This window comes from Sinohyriopsis cumingii, chromosome 2 (assembly GCF_028554795.1).
Source record: "Sinohyriopsis cumingii isolate HCF-2022 chromosome 2, ASM2855479v2, whole genome shotgun sequence".
NCBI lineage: Eukaryota > Metazoa > Mollusca > Bivalvia > Unionida > Unionidae > Sinohyriopsis > Sinohyriopsis cumingii.
Genome location: NC_142962.1, coordinates 125642281 through 125664707, shown reverse-complemented (window position 1 = coordinate 125664707; position 22427 = coordinate 125642281). Strand labels below are relative to the sequence as shown.

Genomic DNA, 22427 nt, shown 5'->3' with positions numbered 1-22427 from the left:
GATTGATAAAGGACAATATCAGATTGATGCAGGACAATATCAGATTGATGCAGGACAATATCAGATTGATACAGGACAATATCAGATTGATGCAGGACAATATCAGATTGATGCAGGACAATATCAGAGCAATAGTGGATGACAGCTGATCAATACAGTATAACAGCAGATTGATGCAGGACAATATCAGATTAATACAGGACAATATCAGATTGATGCAGGACAATATCAGATTGATGCAGGACAATATCAGATTGATACAGGACAATATCAGATTGATGCAGGACAATATCAGATTGATACAGGACAATATCAGATTGATGCAGGACAATATCAGATTGATGCAGGACAATATCAGATTGATACAGGACAATATCAGATTGATGCAGGACAATATCAGATTGATACAGGACAATATCAGATTGATGCAGGACAATATCAGATTGATGCAGGACAATATCAGATTGATGCAGGACAATATCAGATTGATACAGGACAATATCAGATTGATGCAGGACAATATCAGATTGATGCAGGACAATATCAGATTGATACAGGACAATATCAGATTGATGCAGGACAATATCAGATTGATGCAGGACAATATCAGATTGATGCAGGACAATATCAAATTGATACAGGACAATATCAGATTGATGCAGGACAATATCAGATTGATGCAGGACAATATCAGATTGATGCAGGACAATATCAGATTGATACAGGACAATATCAGATTGATGCAGGAGAATATCAGATTGATACAGGACAATATCAGATTGATACAGGACAATATCAGATTGATGCAGGACAATATCAGATTGATGCAGGACAATATCAGATTGATGCAGGACAATATCAGATTGATACAGGACAATATCAGATTGATACAGGACAATATCAGATTGATACAGGACAATATCAGATTGATGCAGGACAATATCAGATTGATGCAGGACAATATCAGATTCATACAGGACAATATCAGATTGATACAGGACAATATCAGATTGATGCAGGACAATATCAGATTGATGCAGGACAATATCAGATTGATACAGGACAATATCAGATTGATGCAGGACAATATCAGATTGATGCAGGACAATATCAGATTGATACAGGACAATATCAGATTGATACAGGACAACAGCAGAGTGATACAGGACAATAGCAGAGCAATAGTGGATGACAGCTGATCAATACAGTATAACAGCAGATTGATACAACATCAGAGTTATACAGGACAACAGCAGAGTGATACAGGACAATAGCAGAGTGATACAGGACAATATCAGATTGATACAGGACAATATCAGATTGATGCAGGACAATATCAGACTGATACAGGACAATATCAGATTGATGCAGGACAATATCAGATTGATGCAGGACAATATCAGATTGATGCAGGACAATATCAGATTGATACAGGACAATATCAGATTGATGCAGGACAATATCAGATTGATGCAGGACAATATCAAATTGATACAGGAGAATATCAGATTGATGCAGGACAATATCAGATTGATGCAGGACAATATCAAATTGATACAGGACAATATCAGATTGATGCAGGACAATATCAGATTGATGCAGGACAATATCAGATTGATGCAGGACAATATCAGATTGATACAGGACAATATCAGATTGATGCAGGACAATATCAGATTGATGCAGGAGAATATCAGATTGATGCAGGACAATATCAGATTGATGCAGGACAATATCAGATTGATACAGGACAATATCAGATTGATGCAGGACAATATCAGATTGATGCAGGACAATATCAGATTGATACAGGACAATATCAGATTGACGCAGACAATATCAGATTGATGCAGGACAATATCAGATTGATGCAGGACAATATCAGATTGATACAGGACAATATCAGATTGATACAGGACAATATCAGATTGATGCAGGACAATATCAGATTGATGCAGGACAATATCAGATTGATGCACAATATCAGATTGATGCAGGACAATATCAGATTGATGCAGGACAATATCAGATTGATGCAGGACAATATCAGATTGATACAGGACAATATCAGATTGATACAGGACAATATCAGATTGATACAGGACAAGATCAGATTGATGAAGGACAATATCAGATTGATACAGGACAATATCAGATTGATACAGGACAATATCAGATTGATGCAGGACAATATCAGATTGATGCAGGACAATATCAGATTGATACAGGACAATATCAGATTGATGCAGGACAATATCAGATTGATGCAGGACAATATCAGATTGATACAGGACAATATCAGATTGATACAGGACAACAGCAGAGTGATACAGGACAATAGCAGAGCAATAGTGGATGACAGCTGATCAATACAGTATAACAGCAGATTGATACAACATCAGAGTTATACAGGACAACATCAGAGTTATACAGGACAACAGCAGAGTGATACAGGACAATATCAGATTGATGCAGGACAATATCAGATTGATGCAGGACAATATCAGATTGATGCAGGACAATGTCAGATTGATACAGGACAATATCAGATTGATACAGGACAATATCAGATTGATGCAGGACAATATCAGATTGATGCAGGACAATATCAGATTGATGCGGGACAATATCAGATTGATGCAGGACAATATCAGATTGATGCAGGACAATATCAGATTGATGCAGGACAATATCAGATTGATGCAGGACAATATCAGATTGATACAGGACAATATCAGATTGATGCAGGACAATATCAGATTGATGCAGGACAATATCAGATTGATATATGACAATATCAGATTGATGCAGGACAATATCAGATTGATGCAGGACAATATCAGATTGATACAGGACAATATCAGATTGATACAGGACAATATCAGATTGATGCAGGACAATATCAGATTGATGCAGGACAATATCAGAGCAATAGTGGATGACAGCTGATCAATACAGTATAACAGCAGATTGATGCAGGACAATATCAGATTAATACAGGACAATATCAGATTGATGCAGGACAATATCAGATTGATGCAGGACAATATCAGATTGATACAGGACAATATCAGATTGATGCAGGACAATATCAGATTGATACAGGACAATATCAGATTGATGCAGGACAATATCAGATTGATGCAGGACAATATTAGATTGATACAGGACAATATCAGATTGATGCAGGACAATATCAGATTGATACAGGACAATATCAGATTGATGCAGGACAATATCAGATTGATACAGGACAATATCAGATTGATGCAGGACAATATCAGATTGATGCAGGACAATATCAGATTGATGCAGGACAATATCAGATTGATACAGGACAATATCAGATTGATGCAGGACAATATCAGATTGATGCAGGACAATATCAGATTGATACAGGACAATATCAGATTGATGCAGGACAATATCAGATTGATGCAGGACAATATCAGATTGATGCAGGACAATATCAGATTGATACAGGACAATATCAGATTGATGCAGGAGAATATCAGATTGATACAGGACAATATCAGATTGATACAGGACAATATCAGATTGATGCAGGACAATATCAGATTGATGCAGGACAATATCAGATTGATACAGGACAATATCAGATTGATGCAGGACAATATCAGATTGATGCAGGACAATATCAGATTGATACAGGACAATATCAGATTGATGCAGGACAATATCAGATTGATGCAGGACAATATCAGATTGATGCAGGACAATATCAAATTGATACAGGACAATATCAGATTGATGCAGGACAATATCAGATTGATGCAGGACAATATCAGATTGATGCAGGACAATATCAGATTGATACAGGACAATATCAGATTGATGCAGGACAATATCAGATTGATGCAGGAGAATATCAGATTGATACAGGACAATATCAGATTGATAGAGGACAATATCAGATTGATAGAGGACAATATCAGATTGATGCAGGACAATATCAGATTGATACAGGACAATATCAGATTGATGCAGGACAATATCAGATTGATGCAGGACAATATCAGATTGATACAGGACAATATCAGATTGATGCAGGACAATATCAGATTGATGCAGGACAATATCAGATTGATACAGGACAATATCAGATTGGTGCAGGACAATATCAGATTGATACAGGACAACAGCAGAGTGATACAGGACAATAGCAGAGCAATAGTGGATGACAGCTGATCAATACAGTATAACAGCAGATTGATACAACATCAGAGTTATACAGGACAACAGCAGAGTGATACAGGACAATAGCAGAGTGATACAGGACAATATCAGATTGATACAGGACAATATCAGATTGATGCAGGACAATATCAGATTGATACAGGACAATATCAGATTGATGCAGGACAATATCAGATTGATACAGGACAATATCAGATTGATGCAGGACAATATCAGATTGATGCAGGACAATATCAGATTGATACAGGACAATATCAGATTGATGCAGGACAATATCAGATTGATGCAGGACAATATCAGATTGATGCAGGACAATATCAGATTGATGCAGGACAATATCAAATTGATACAGGACAATATCAGATTGATGCAGGACAATATCAGATTGATGCAGGACAATATCAGATTGATGCAGGACAATATCAGATTGATACAGGACAATATCAGATTGATGCAGGACAATATCAGATTGATGCAGGAGAATATCAGATTGATACAGGACAATATCAGATTGATACAGGACAATATCAGATTGATGCAGGACAATATCAGATTGATACAGGACAATATCAGATTGATGCAGGACAATATCAGATTGATGCAGGACAATATCAGATTGATACAGGACAATATCAGATTGATACAGGACAATATCAGATTGATAGAGGACAATATCAGATTGATGCAGGACAATATCAGATTGATACAGGACAATATCAGATTGATGCAGGACAATATCAGATTGATGCAGGACAATATCAGATTGATACAGGACAATATCAGATTGGTGCAGGACAATATCAGATTGATACAGGACAACAGCAGAGTGATACAGGACAATAGCAGAGCAATAGTGGATGACAGCTGATCAATACAGTATAACAGCAGATTGATACAACATCAGAGTTATACAGGACAAGAGCAGAGTGATACAGGACAATAGCAGATTGATACAGGACAATATCAGATTGATACAGGACAATATCAGATTGATACAGGACAATATCAGATTGATGCAGGACAATATCAGATTGATACAGGACAATATCAGATTGATACAGGACAATATCAGATTGATGCAGGACGATATCAGATTGATGCAGGACAATATCAGATTGATGCAGGACAATATCAGATTGATGCAGGACAATATCAGATTGATGCAGGACAATATCAGATTGATGCAGGACAATATCAGATTGATGCAGGACAATATCAGATTGATACAGGACAATATCAGATTGATGCAGGACAATATCAGATTGATGCAGGACAATATCAGATTGATGCAGGACAATATCAGATTGATACAGGACAATATCAGATTGATGCAGGGCAATATCAGATTGATGCAGGACAATATCAGATTGATGCAGGACAATATCAGATTGATGCAGGACAATATCAGATTGATGCAGGACAATATCAGATTGATGCAGGACAATATCAGATTGATACAGGACAATATCAGATTGATGCAGGACAATATCAGATTGATGCAGGAGAATATCAGATTGATACAGGACAATATCAGATTGATACAGGACAATATCAGATTGATGCAGGACAATATCAGATTGATACAGGACAATATCAGATTGATGCAGGACAATATCAGATTGATGCAGGACAATATCAGATTGATACAGGACAATATCAGATTGATACAGGACAATATCAGATTGATACAGGACAATATCAGATTGATGGAGGACAATATCAGATTGATGCAGGACAATATCAGATTGATACAGGACAATATCAGATTGATACAGGACAATATCAGATTGATGCAGGACAATATCAGATTGATGCAGGACAATATCAGATTGATACAGGACAATATCAGATTGATGCAGGACAATATCAGATTGATACAGGACAACAGCAGAGTGATACAGGACAATAGCAGAGCAATAGTGGATGACAGCTGATCAATACAGTATAACAGCAGATTGATACAACATCAGAGTTATACAGGACAACAGCAGAGTGATACAGGACAATATCAGATTGATGCAGGACAATATCAGATTGATGCAGGACAATATCAGATTGATACAGGACAATATCAGATTGATGCAGGAGAATATCAGATTGATGCAGGAGAATATCAGATTGATACAGGACAATATCAGATTGATACAGGACAATATCAGATTGATGCAGGACAATATCAGATTGATGCAGGAGAATATCAGATTGATACAGGACAATATCAGATTGATACAGGACAATATCAGATTGATGCAGGACAATATCAGATTGATACAGGACAATATCAGATTGATGCAGGACAATATCAGATTGATGCAGGACAATATCAGATTGATACAGGACAATATCAGATTGATACAGGACAATATCAGATTGATACAGGACAATATCAGATTGATGCAGGACAATATCAGATTGATGCAGGACAATATCAGATTGATACAGGACAATATCAGATTGATACAGGACAATATCAGATTGATGCAGGACAATATCAGATTGATGCAGGACAATATCAGATTGATACAGGACAATATCAGATTGATGCAGGACAATATCAGATTGATACAGGACAACAGCAGAGTGATACAGGACAATAGCAGAGCAATAGTGGATGACAGCTGATCAATACAGTATAACAGCAGATTGATACAACATCAGAGTTATACAGGACAACAGCAGAGTGATACAGGACAATAGCAGAGTGATACAGGACAATATCAGATTGATACAGGACAATATCAGATTGATGCAGGACAATATCAGATTGATACAGGACAATATCAGATTGATGCAGGACAATATCAGATTGATGCAGGACAATATCAGATTGATACAGGACAATATCAGATTGATGCAGGACAATATCAGATTGATGCAGGACAATATCAGATTGATGCAGGACAATATCAAATTGATACAGGACAATATCAGATTGATGCAGGACAATATCAGATTGATGCAGGACAATATCAGATTGATGCAGGACAATATCAGATTGATGCAGGACAATATCAGATTGATGCAGGACAATATCAGATTGATACAGGACAATATCAGATTGATACAGGACAATATCAGATTGATGCAGGACAATATCAGATTGATGCAGGACAATATCAGATTGATACAGGACAATATCAGATTGATACAGGACAATATCAGATTGATGCAGGACAATATCAGATTGATACAGGACAATATCAGATTGATACAGGACAATATCAGATTGATACAGGACAATATCAGATTGATGCAGGACAATATCAGATTGATGCAGGACAATATCAGATTGATACAGGACAATATCAGATTGATACAGGACAATATCAGATTGATGCAGGACAATATCAGATTGATGCAGGACAATATCAGATTGATACAGGACAATATCAGATTGATGCAGGACAATATCAGATTGATACAGGACAACAGCAGAGTGATACAGGACAATAGCAGAGCAATAGTGGATGACAGCTGATCAATACAGTATAACAGCAGATTGATACAACATCAGAGTTATACAGGACAACAGCAGAGTGATACAGGACAATAGCAGAGTGATACAGGACAATATCAGATTGATACAGGACAATATCAGATTGATACAGGACAATATCAGATTGATGCAGGACAATATCAGATTGATGCAGGACAATATCAGATTGATACAGGACAATATCAGATTGATGCAGGACAATATCAGACTGATACAGGACAATATCAGATTGATACAGGAGAATATCAGATTGATACAGGACAATATCAGATTGATGCAGGACAATATCAGATTGATGCAGGACAATATCAGATTGATGCAGGACAATATCAGATTGATACAGAACAATATCAGATTGATACAGGACAATATCAGATTGATGCAGGACAATATCAGATTGATGCAGGACAATATCAGATTGATACAGGACAATATCAGATTGATGCAGGACAATATCAGATTGATACAGGACAATATCAGATTGATACAGGACAATAGCAGATTGATGCAGGACAATATCAGATTGATACAGGACAACAGCAGAGTGATACAGGACAATAGCAGAGCAATAGTGGATGACAGCTGATCAATACAGTATAACAGCAGATTGATACAACATCAGAGTTATACAGGACAACAGCAGAGTGATACAGGACAATAGCAGAGTGATACAGGACAATATCAGATTGATACAGGACAATATCAGATTGATACAGGACAATATCAGATTGATGCAGGACAATATCAGATTGATGCAGGACAATATCAGATTGATACAGGACAATATCAGATTGATGCAGGACAATATCAGATTGATACAGGACAATATCAGATTGATACAGGACAATATCAGATTGATACAGGACAATATCAGATTGATGCAGGACAATATCAGATTGATGCAGGACAATATCAGATTGATGCAGGACAATATCAGATTGATGCAGGACAATATCAGATTGATACAGAACAATATCAGATTGATACAGGACAATATCAGATTGATGCAGGACAATATCAGATTGATGCAGGACAATATCAGATTGATACAGGACAATATCAGATTGATGCAGGACAATATCAGATTGATACAGGACAATATCAGATTGATACAGGACAATAGCAGATTGATGCAGGACAATATCAGATTGATACAGGACAACAGCAGAGTGATACAGGACAATAGCAGAGCAATAGTGGATGACAGCTGATCAATACAGTATAACAGCAGATTGATACAACATCAGAGTTATAATAAAGTATAACAGCAGATTGATACAACATCAGATCGAAACAGGACAACAGCAGAGTGATAAAGGAAGTATCTAACTTGACAAATTATCACTAATATCTTTTCACCATATCACCATATATAATTGCTTCTCGCATAGTCAGATCTTGCATAACATGCTGACAAATCAAGGTCTATGTTGTTTAGTCCTAACATACTGTACAGACCCAGATCTTCTGGCACATTATGCAATGACAGATTTGGGTCTGTGCAGTTTATAGTCGGATCTGACTTGTAAGCAAGTATGCTGCAGTACCTCTCACATAAAGCCATTTCCCTTCAAGAACACTTTACTGTCATTTGAATATCTTACACAAAGTGGGCATGCAGTGTAATAAAAGCTGAACCTATAAGGATGCTATCAACTGACCTATTTAGAAAAAATGCCCCTCGAATGGTCTCATATGGGTTAGACCTGGTTCTTGCCCTCCTCATTTCCTCTGGTTCCAGATTGTCAAACACTGACTGAAAGAAAAAAAAATATAAACCATTAATTCAAGACATAAAACCATGATAATAAGGTATTCCCAGGTTGCAGTTAAAGCAAAATTCAGCGGTCTTCAATTAAAGGTCCAGGGTTTCCTCAAGTTCTTATGTTATTCTCCATATTAAAAGATCACCATTTATAATCACTTTTTCACCACCACAAATACTGGTACAGTACTGGCTCATACTTCAAGAGTCACAAGTTCAGTACCTGACATGGTCAACCCAGGTCAGCTGTCTCAGTGTGATGAGAAAGGCAATGGGCCTCATTTCTTCAGCATTGTATATCCAATAATTTGCTGAAAGTGCTGTTAAACCCACCAAGCAACATTACCTCATACCTCTATAGTACAATTTTCTTTTAAAAAATATAAGTTTGTATGTAGCTGATTTCAAACGAACTTTGCCAAGCTATCAGTATGTAGTAAGAACAACAGCCGCACACCAGTTAATTGCTCTGCTCATACAACTATGACGTGTGAAATCTTACTGACAAAGAAATTATTATTTACCTTGCACTGTAGTATACTTGTTAATGTTTCATCATCACAGAACTGATTTTCATCATCAATTGTCCTCTTTTTCTGCAAAATATAAAATTTGCCCCATGCATGTTTTGCTATATATATATATATATATATATATATATATATATATATATATATATATATATATATATATATATATATTAAAAATTAAAAGTATCAACATTTTCTTTTTTGTCACAACTTGCTGCATCTCCTTTGAAAGTTTTCATAATTAATTTTACAAATAATATATGGCTGCCATATTATTTTCAGGAAAAAATGTCCAGTAAGAGCCATGAGAATTTTAGGATCTCTGGTACATATGTGCCAGTAATGTAAAAACGAATCCCCAACATACAAATTGGCACAATATCTGTGGTCTGTACACAAGTGCCAGGTATCTGAGAACATATCCCCAACTTACAAATTGGTATAGATATGTGGTCTGTACACATGTGCCAGGTATCTAAGAACAAATCCCCAACTTACAAATTGGTATAGATATGTGGTCTGTACACATGTGCCAGGTATCTAAGAACAAATCCCCAACTTACAAATTGGCATAGGATATGTGGTCTGTACACATGTGCCAGGTATCTAAGAACAAATCCCCAAGTTACAAATTGGTATAGGATATGTGGTCTGTACACAAGTGCCAGGTATCTAAGAACAAAACCCCAACTTACAAATTGGCATAGGATATGTGGTCTGTACACAAGTGCCAGGTATCTAAGAACAAAACCCCAACTTACAAATTGGTATAAATATGTGGTCTGTAAACATGTGCCAGGTATCTAAGAACAAAGCCCCAACTTACAAATTGGCATAGGATATGTGGTCTGTACACATGTGCCAGGTATCTAAGAACAAAACCCCAACTTACAAATTGGCATAGGATATGTGGTCTGTACACAAGTGCCAGGTATCTAAGAACAAAACCCCAACTTACAAATTGGCATAGGATATGTGGTCTGTACACATGTGCCAGGTATCTAAGAACAAAACCCCAACTTACAAATTGGTATAAATATGTGGTCTGTAAACATGTGCCAGGTATCTAAGAACAAAGCCCCAACTTACAAATTGGCATAGGATATGTGGTCTGTACACATGTGCCAGGTATCTAAGAACAAAACCCCAACTTACAAATTGGCATAGGATATGTGGTCTGTACACATGTGCCAGGTATCTAAGAACAAATCCCCAACTTACAAATTGGTATAAATATGTGGTCTGTAAACATGTGCCAGGTATCTAAGAACAAATCCCCAACTTACAAATTGGCATAGGATATGTGGTCTGTAAACATGTGCCAGGTATCTAAGAACAAAACCCCAACTTACAAATTGGCATAGGATATGTGGTCTGTACACAAGTGCCAGGTATCTAAGAACAAAACCCCAACTTACAAATTGGTATAAATATGTGGTCTGTAAACATGTGCCAGGTATCTAAGAACAAATCCCCAACTTACAAATTGGCATAGGATATGTGGTCTGTACACATGTGCCAGGTATCTAAGAACAAAACCCCAACTTACAAATTGGCATAGGATATGTGGTCTGTACACATGTGCCAGGTATCTAAGAACAAAGCCCCAAGTTACAAATTGGTATAGGATATGTGGTCTGTACACATGTGCCAGGTATCTAAGAACAAAGCCCCAACTTACAAATTGGCATAGGATATGTGGTCTGTACACAAGTGCCAGGTATCTAAGAACAAAACCCCAACTTACAAATTGGTATAGGATATGTGGTCTGTACACATGTGCCAGGTATCTAAGAACAAAACCCCAAGTTACAAATTGGTATAAATATGTGGTCTGTAAACATGTGCCAGGTATCTAAGAACAAAGCCCCAACTTACAAATTGGCATAGGATATGTGGTCTGTACACATGTGCCAGGTATCTAAGAACAAAACCCCAACTTACAAATTGGCATAGGATATGTGGTCTGTACACATGTGCCAGGTATCTAAGAACAAAGCCCCAAGTTACAAATTGGTATAGGATATGTGGTCTGTACACATGTGCCAGGTATCTAAGAACAAAACCCCAACTTACAAATTGGTATAAATATGTGGTCTGTAAACATGTGCCAGGTATCTAAGAACAAATCCCCAACTTACAAATTGGCATAGGATATGTGGTCTGTACACATGTGCCAGGTATCTAAGAACAAAACCCCAACTTACAAATTGGCATAGGATATGTGGTCTGTACACATGTGCCAGGTATCTAAGAACAAATCCCCAACTTACAAATTGGTATAAATATGTGGTCTGTAAACATGTGCCAGGTATCTAAGAACAAATCCCCAACTTACAAATTGGCATAGGATATGTGGTCTGTACACATGTGCCAGGTATCTAAGAACAAAACCCCAACTTACAAATTGGCATAGGATATGTGGTCTGTACACAAGTGCCAGGTATCTAAGAACAAAACCCCAACTTACAAATTGGTATAAATATGTGGTCTGTAAACATGTGCCAGGTATCTAAGAACAAATCCCCAACTTACAAATTGGCATAGGATATGTGGTCTGTACACATGTGCCAGGTATCTAAGAACAAAACCCCAACTTACAAATTGGCATAGGATATGTGGTCTGTACACATGTGCCAGGTATCTAAGAACAAAGCCCCAAGTTACAAATTGGTATAGGATATGTGGTCTGTACACATGTGCCAGGTATCTAAGAACAAAACCCCAACTTACAAATTGGTATAAATATGTGGTCTGTAAACATGTGCCAGGTATCTAAGAACAAATCCCCAACTTACAAATTGGCATAGGATATGTGGTCTGTACACATGTGCCAGGTATCTAAGAACAAAACCCCAACTTACAAATTGGCATAGGATATGTGGTCTGTACACAAGTGCCAGGAATCTAAGAACAAAACCCCAAGTTACAAATTGGTATAAATATGTGGTCTGTACACATGTGCCAGGTATCTAAGAACAAAGCCCCAAGTTACAAATTGGTATAGGATATGTGGTCTGTACACATGTGCCAGGTATCTAAGAACAAATCCCCAACTTACAAATTGGTATAAGATATGTGGTATGTAAACATGTGCCAGAATATCTAACAACAAATCCTCAAATTACAAATTGGCACATAAACTGCACACTCATCTTCAGTCTGTGATGAACAGGCCCACATTTCACCAACAGATTTTAAGTAAAAACTTAAATTTAAATTTAGAATCTAGTAATCTTTGATGTTAAAACATGAGTCTGACTTAAAACTGATCAATCAGATGTCTGAAGTAAACTGAAATTAAGTCGTGTGTTGTTTATACTGAGGCCTGATTATTTATCATACATGGTTTTAACAATTGCAATTTATATTTAGACTGAAAGGGAAGTTAAATTTGAGTACAGTTTATTCTTGCTTATAAGATAAGTCCAACTGCAAACAACACTGATCTGGATCAGCCATATTTGGGCATAACATGGACAATGTTGTTTTTGTTTTTCTGATTACTCCTAATAAACTGTACAGACCTAGGTCTGCCAGTGTAGTATGTAATGGCAGATCTAACTCTATACAGTTTACATTTTGATTTGAATAAAAAATAAATATATATGGTAGTTTGAATCATAAAATATTGACCTATATACATTTCTTAAGTCTAAGTTTACATTCAAGAACTTTGTGATTACAGGACCCCTGATATTCCACTTTTTAATAATGGGTGAGTCAACTGTTTTTGTTAGCAGGAGACTAAAGCTAAAAACAGTATGTAAACAAGAACTTGCATTTGCTACATCACAAGATAAATTTCACAGAATTACGTAACAAAAATAATAACAATAAATATGGAAATAATAGTGTCTGAAACTTAGAACATGTCAAAAACTTCTGCACTTGAACAGGCACTGTGAACTGCATTACTTACAACTGAATATGCACTATAAACTGAATCATTTACACATGAATAGCAATATACACTGTACCATTTACACTTGAATAGGCACAATACAGTGCATCATTTACACCTGAATAGGCATTATACACTGCATCATCTACACTTGAATAGACATGGTAAATTGCATTAGCTGAATAAGCATTGCATGTTGGAGTACTTTCACCTGAATAGGCATGACACACTGTAGTACTTATTACTATATAGCACTACAAAAAAATACTATTAAAACTTCTCAAAATAATGTCTAATACCATATATACTCTTTTATAAGTTGAGTCTTTTAAAGAATTTAGATACTTGAATGCTATCACATAATGTGCTGCTGTATCAGGGTCTGCATTGTTTGTTCTACTGATTAATCCAACCTACACAGACCCTGATGTGCAAGCACATTATGTGACAGCAGATCAAGGCCTGTGAAGTATATAGTTGGACTTGACTTAATGGAAGTATATATGAAATGTGTTAGAACTGAAAAGATTTCAGTAGGTTAATGTTAAATGCTTAAAACCTATATTTTCTTGATCATATGAAGAGTTATCTGGTACAGTAAAATTACAATTAGCATCTTCAGAAACCAAAAGCAAAATTTGTCATTCTCTTTCAAAACCGTATAAGTAATTATCTAAGTTCTTATGTCAATTTAGGAAACTTGATAGAGTTGTATAGCAGAACTAGTGTTCTTGAATTCGCCAAACTGACCAGTCCTGTTGTCATCCATTCTCTCAGAGTTGCAATATCTGGCACTGCAAGTTCACAATGTGGTAGCCATGTCACCTTCTCATCAAGGTCAATCTGTGATAAAATGTATAAAATGGTTGTGATTCACAGTACAGCACAGTATTTAGAAATTATTTTTGTATTATTATCAGAAACAATTTTTTTCTTCTATTAAAATATGTTTCTTTGTGAATACTTACCCAATCATAATACTTTAGGAGAACAACTATTACCTTGCAAATCTACCCATCCCAGATTAAAAACATTTAGCTAAATTGCTAAATGTTACCTGCCCCCTAGATGGTGGTCAGGCAGAGTGACCTCCCTTTGGTACAGTGATTGGCACCAAATCCTATTAATATTTCAGTTACTACTGGATATATGGATGTAAATGTGGGGAAGCTGGGAGAGAGCATCTGTATTATGATTGGGTGAGTATTTGCAAAGAAACATTTTACTAGAAAAAATTAGTTTCTTCTTTGAATATGTTACCCAATCACAATACCTTTTTAAGTTAGGAGAATAGGTAAGCAGAGGAGGGAGATATATCCTCTTAGCCTAGAGATATCTCCAGTCCTCTAAGGTATGTGAGACAGCTTCTAGATAATCCAACTGGAGAAGACTCCACCTGTCAGGAAGCAGCTTTTAAAAGGAGAAATTTTCCCTCCCACAAATCCATTGGAAGTCGTGAACCTGCGACTTATGAAGCTGTCAAACAACTTGGAAAGGTGACCCATTGCACCATGGTGAACCATGGCTGTAGGTCCGACATGACTGAGGTGAGCCTTTTGGGATGAAAGATCTCTCTGATAAAAAATGGAGAAATGTCTACTCTAATTTCCATCCCGTGACTAGATAATGTCAGTTAGAGAACAGTTCTGGCCAAAAGCTATGCTTGTAGCAACTGTTTTAGCCTTGACAGCTGAAACGCATAACAAATTCAATTGAGCTGGGTTTATTTCTCAATATGCAGAGAACATAACTCACTTAATCCAGGATGAAAGAGTCTATTATATCTTCCAGTTCATGGCTGAGAGATAAAAATATCTCCCTCAATGCAATGTATCTGTCCTTTTAAGATAACACTTTGAAGCTCTTACTGGATCTTTTAGGTTGTCTTGAGCTGAGGTGTCCATAGTTGACAGTGATTTCATTACAACCATATGGTTACCCATGGATGGGAGAATGCTCTATGCAATGAAGAGGGTACTGTCATTAACTGACCCATCTTGCTGTAACAGTGTAGAATTCAGGTCCACTGATAAGGCATATATTCACTGATTCTGCCTGCTGTAGTTAATACAAATGAGGAAACAGGTCTTGTAAGCAAGGTGAGTTAATGATGCCCTTGCAATCTGGGGTCATCATGAGCAATAGTGATCCATCATGTTGTAAATGAAGTAGATGGGTCCACCAAGAAATGTACACCTGACTTTGCCTGCAGACTGCCAATGCAATGAGGAGGCAGGACTTGTATTATATGTGAACTAATTAAGCTCATGAGAGCATTTCACTAGGTTTCTTGTTCAACCATTGTTAATCCATACAAAAAGTCTAATTGAGCAAAGGTCCAGTGAAATCCAAATGAGTAGATCAGACAAGTCTTTGATTCATGCAATCTTCTCTCTACTATGATAGCACAGGGTGCTTGTGATTGTGCAATAAGAAGTTTTACTGTAATGGGTGCTAACTATTTCTCATCGAAGAGCCTAGAAAATTTGCCATTGTGGTATGGATGTCTCCACTGGAATAAAGTATACTGGTATGAACCACAAAGATTATATTCCATTGAATTCCTAGGCTGACTCAGCTGGTCCTGTATTCCTTATTTTAGTAGAGTAATCAGGATGAAGATACACTCAGATACTTTTGGTTTCTGTAAACCCCTTTGGAATCTAGTGTTTAGATGCAATATACATTCAGCCATTCCAATGTATAGGAAGCAGCAAATAGCTAGGCCTCTGGGCCCAGAATTGGTGTGACAAAGGTTGTGAGTGTCGGCATTCCAACTTGTCATTAAGGGTCATCATAAGTCGATCTCATTGAGCATTTATCATATGAAACTGAGGGATCAAAAGGCCATTCCATTTGTATGCTTTCAGAAAAATAAATCTGCCAATACTTTAGCCTGCATAGGATATGTTGAACAGAAATCCTGACTGTCGCTGAGGACAGAAGTTTTAGAAAATCCCAAGCAATAATACAAAGGTCCAAGTACTTGTTCCATTTTAATGTTTGATATCAGCCACCACAGTGAAGTTATCAGGCACAATGAGAACTTTATTCCTTTGTAAGTTCACCAGCCACCAATGACAGGCTTTAAAATAATGTGTCCATTTCAATGATGTGGATTTACAAATAATGATCCTGAGATGGCACGGATCCTTGGTCAGACTGAAAAGGTAGGAGACTCCATTCATGTGCACATCCATTGATTAAGGTAGAAAAGTCAACATCTGCGCTAACTGCAAAGTAGTCGGAGAAGAATGTTGATGATGGTGGCCCACTACACTTGGCAGTGTTTATGAGTCAAGCCCATTAATGCTAATGTGTCTCTAAGTAGAGTCTCTTGGATGGCAAGTGATTAGACAACTGAAGCCCCAAAATGGACATCATATGCCAGAAGTGTTTGAGGTACTATGTGGTAAGATGCATCCATGAGGGTGTCCATGTAAACTGTATATCTTCCACAGCAGGAAGTCCCTAGTAGCACTATGTGGTTAGACTGATCCAAGTGAGTGCCTGTGTAGACTGGGCATCATCCACAGGAAGTGCCCAGCAGTTCTATTTGGTTAGACTGATCCAAGAGAGTGCCTGTATAGACTGGGCATCATCCACATGACATATCTTTTCATGAAGAGCTTGGCAGAACTATGCAATTTGCGGAAATGGGTAATTTTTTATTTTGGCTGATGCTGAAGGATCGAACTGTGAGCACAGCCCATTATGATCAGAGTTATATGGCCAGGTCTTGTCGTGGAAGTCAACTTGGCTGGCACGATGCTGTCCAGTTCATTGGGATGTTTGATCCACAGTCCATAAATCTGATAACAGAGACTGTAAGTGATGTTTGCTGTTGTTCTTCATGTCGCTGCCCTTGCATGCAATCAGATGTTTTCATCCCCCATCTGTCCATAATATGTAAGTCTGACATGTCTTCATGATGGGACAACCAGAGGAACTATGCATGTAAAGGGGTTGTCTGATTTGTCTTATCCATGGTATAAATCTGCAAGAGAAAACTGAGAAGACACTCTATACACTTTATGTAATGGGTGTCCTGCTTTATGAACTTGTGAGGATCCATGAAGATTTACCCACAAAGGCAACTACCTGTAAAGGGGTGCACATGACCATTACAGGTATATTAAAGCATAGCTATCATATTTAGAAAGTAGATGCTAAATAATCGAATAACAATAATAACCAGTAGGCATACACATTTAACTGCCTGTACAGGTAGAATCATTGAATCATTGCTTATAGTACTTACATGTATGAACTGGAAGACAAAAAAAATCAATTCTAGTCACAACTTATCCATAGCAAGGCCAATGGATTGCCTATACAGATAAATATGACTCAAACATTGCTTATATTAACACTGCATGAGTAGAACACTACTGAGTAAAACACATAGAAAACTCACCTATACTTGTCTGTTTTTACCAGAGCATAAGCTATACAGTGAAATAAACAAGTTTCTATATTACGCACAAAATCCTGCACATAAAAAGGAACTGATGCATTGTTATTCATTTAATTACAAACAAGGTGCAATAATATCCATTGTGAGACATTTTGATGTAGGAGAACGCCCAATGATGCTCTATACAGGTAAAACCCAAAAAATGGCACATATATGACTATTAATTAGTGCTAGCAGTCTGCCTAATGAGAGCAATGAATCATCACTATATCATATCATTTACAATTCTACCTGTAAGAAGGCTCAATGGCAACCTGTACTGGTAAATTCAGTGCACCTGTCTATTTGAACAAAAGGTGGGTGCAGAGCTATACCATATGATGTTTACTTAGAAATTAGTGACAGCTGATGATCTAATAAAGCAATGAATGTCCAGTTATAATATAATTTAATACAGTAACTGTAGGAAGGCTCAAGGATGGCCTGTACTGGTAAAGAAGATGAAGCTTGGAGTCTGGATGCTAAGAATGGATTGGTATAGAACACTCACCAGTATGTAACCAGTCAAAATGGAATTATACATACAGAAGTTTTCTATAGGCATAGAGACTTGCACACATGTCAAAAATCATTATAGCCCAAACTTACAGAGAAGTTGCATAGGCTACCCATGAAAGTAACTAAGTGCTATTAACTGTAAGAAGACAACAAAGTGTTACAAAATTGTAAAGGCAGAGCTTTGTTGGCATCGGAAGAGAGAAAAGTGAAAAATATAGATGGAGTATACTTTCCTTAGAAGTGAAAAGTCTCCTCCAACTTGTAAAGGAATATCTTCCAAAAGTTGATTTTGGAACTGAGATATTCATGGAATGGCACCACTCCCTCTACCAAGGGTAGATCACTCTGTCCAACCACCACCTAGGTGGGCAGATAACTTTTAGCTTTTAAGCTAAAAGTTTTTAACCTGGGAGGGCTGGATTTGCGAGTTAGTAGTAGTCCTTATCATTGGGAAATGTATTCAAAGAAGAAATAGAATGACATTATGGTAAAGTTCATTTATAACAGAACTAAACTGAGGGCCTATACACAAAATTTAAAACAAATGTTCTGTGAAACATTCTTTTTCTTACTTAGCATTTTTAATTGGCTAGAATGAATGTGCAAAATAAAGCACCGGGTCTTTGGTACTAAACACAATGCAATATCTTCTGTATAAAGGAATATATTTGCTGTACATATTCAACTGTTTTTCTTTTTTTGATGTGAAGATGATTTTATCAGACAGCAACTATTTCACTAGTTCCTTACCAATACATTCATTTTTTCTTTAAATGGAAATTAGAAATAGAACATACATTTTCTTCATTAAAAAGACCATTATTGTAAAATAAAGAAATACAAATAGCAATACCTCTCAAAACAATATGTATGCACAATACAAACAACAGTACTATGAAACATGTATAAGAGGGACAAGGTTTGGACTAGTTAAGGTGCAGTAATATCAAAGTGACTGTTATATGAGGTTAGTGTTACATGGAATATATTAAGTTTCTTCTTAAAAAGGTGTCTGTTTATAAGGTGGCTAACTTATACAAGTTTGTTATTAGAGTAGTTTGACAATAATTGTTTGAAGTGTTTCAAGCTTTTTTCTTATTATTCTAAAGTTTAAATCTTGCAAACCTGGGCCTGATTTCATTACAGTTTAAATCATGCAAACCTGGGCCTGATTTCATTATAGTTTAAATCTTGCAAACCTGGGCCCGATTTCATTATAGTTTAAATCTTGCAAACCTGGGCCCGATTTCATTATAGTTTAAATCTTGCAAACCTGGGCCCGATTTCAATATAGTTTAAATCATGCAAACCTGGGCCTGATTTCATTATAGTTCAAATCTTGCAAACCTGGGACTGATTTCATTATAGTTTAAATCTTGCAAAGCAGGGCCTGCTTTCATTATAGTTTAAATCTTGCAAACCTGGGCCTGCTTTCATTATAGTTTAGATCATGCAAACCAGGTCCTGATTTTATTATAGTTTAAATCATGCAAACCTGGGACTGATTTCATTATAGTTTAAATCTTGCAAACCTGGGCCCGATTTCATTATAGTTTAAATCTTGCAAACCTGGGCCCGATTTCATTATAGTTTAAATCTTGCAAACCTGGGCCCGATTTCATTATAGTTTAAATCTTGCAAACCTGGGCCCGATTTCAATATAGTTTAAATCATGCAAACCTGGGCCTGATTTCATTATAGTTCAAATCTTGCAAACCTGGGACTGATTTCATTATAGTTTAAGTCTTGCAAAGCAGGGCCTGCTTTCATTATAGTTTAAATCTTGCAAACCTGGACCTGCTTTCATTATAATTTAGATCATGCAAACCAGGTCCTGACTTTATTATAGTTTAAATCATGCAAACCTGGGACTGATTTCATTATAGTTTAAATCTTGCAAAGCAGGGCTTGCTTTCATTACAGTTTAAATCATGCAAACCTGGGACTGATTTCATTATAGTTTAAATCATGCAAACCAGTGCCTGATTTTATTATAATTTAAATCTTGCAAACCTGGGACTGATTTCATTATAGTTTAAATCTTGCAAAGCAGGGCCTGCTTTCATTATAGTTTAAATCTTGCAAACCAGGGCCTGATTTCATAACAGTTTAAATCCTGCAAACTTAGGCCTGATTTTAATATAGTTTAAATCTTGCAAACTTGGTCCTGATTTTAATATAGTTTTAATCCTGCAAACCAGGGTATGATTTCATTATAGTTTAAATCCTGCAAACCAGACCTGATTTCATTATAGTTTAAATCCTGCAAACCAACCTGATTTCATTATAGTTTAAATCCTGCAAACCAAGGCCTGATTTCATTATAGTTTAAATCCTGCAAAGCAGGGCCTGATTTCATTATAGTTTAAATCTTGTAAACCAAGGCCTGATTTTATTATAGTTTAAATCTAGTAAACCAGGGCCTGATTTCATGATAGTTTAAATCTTGCAAAGCAGAGCCTGATTTCATTATAGTTTAAATCTTGTAAACCAAGGCCTGATTTCATTATAGTTTAAATCTTGTAAACCAAGGCCTGATTTCATGATAGTTAAAATCTTGTAAACCAAGGCCTGATTTCATGATAGTTTAAATCTTGTAAATCAAGGCCTGATTTCATGATATAAATTATCATGAGATCAGGCCTTGGTTTACAAGATTTAAACTATCATGAAATCAGGCCTTGGTTTACAAGATTTAAACTATCATGAAATCAGGCCTTGGTTTACAGGATTTAAACTACCATGAAATCCTGCAAACCAAGGCCTGATTTCATGAAAGTTTAAATCTTGCAAACCAAGGCCTGATTTCATTAGAGTTTAAATCCTGCAAACCTGGGCCTGATTTCATTGTAATTCTGAAAATCGCTCTTCAAATTGAGATGTTACCTAATCCTGCTATTGATACTTCAGACAGTATCAATATTTTTATCAGAGGCAGTGATAGTAGAAAGGATACAAAATCTCACTGAAAATGTAAAATTAAACACATGAAAACAGTTCTTAATTTTTAAAAATTTCACATGTCAAAACAGTATGTGGGGCTCCTGTGTTTGAAATGGGCAAAGCCACAAAACCACAAGTCAAAACCAGCTGTAGCTGACATTGATTATTAAAGTGTACAACCCATGTCAATTTAAATCCTATCAACATTCTTAATCAAAAACTAGACCTCTTCCTCTGATGGATCCCACTCCACATCCTTTGAGGGCTCCAGACCTGGAATATGCAGTCCCAAACCTCTACGTCCCCTCTGTGTTGATGCCTCCACAATGCTGACACGCCCCTGACCAAATTTTCCTAAACCCGTTCCTTCTTTGTGACCCATCTTGGCCTGAAAAATAATGGAATTTGCATTTTAAAATTGGAGGGTTCAAAATCACTTCTTCCTCTGTATCTATTTAATTTCTGTTTAGAATCTTCAGTTCCAAGTTTCTTTGACATTCTTTAATGGAATCAATGTTACCACCATAAAACTGTAGACATAATACCAAAGGCAGAAAAATCCACTGCCATAATTAATTGGTCAGACCAATATGTAA

General features: G+C 36.6%; 1 protein-coding gene across 1 annotated transcript in view; it reads right to left on the bottom strand.

Annotated features, from left to right (window-relative positions):
* The window catches only part of LOC149805765 (cap-specific mRNA (nucleoside-2'-O-)-methyltransferase 1-like), a 132849-nt gene that overhangs the window by 91438 nt on the left and 18984 nt on the right, over positions 1–22427 (bottom strand). Inside the window, exons 3-6 of the mRNA XM_089950438.1 lie at positions 22058–22219; positions 14664–14756; positions 10004–10075; positions 9376–9470 (exon numbers count right to left, since the gene is read on the bottom strand). Coding sequence (XP_089806564.1) covers positions 9376–9470; positions 10004–10075; positions 14664–14756; positions 22058–22219 — 422 coding nt within the window. The remainder of the gene's footprint in view (positions 1–9375; positions 9471–10003; positions 10076–14663; positions 14757–22057; positions 22220–22427) is intronic.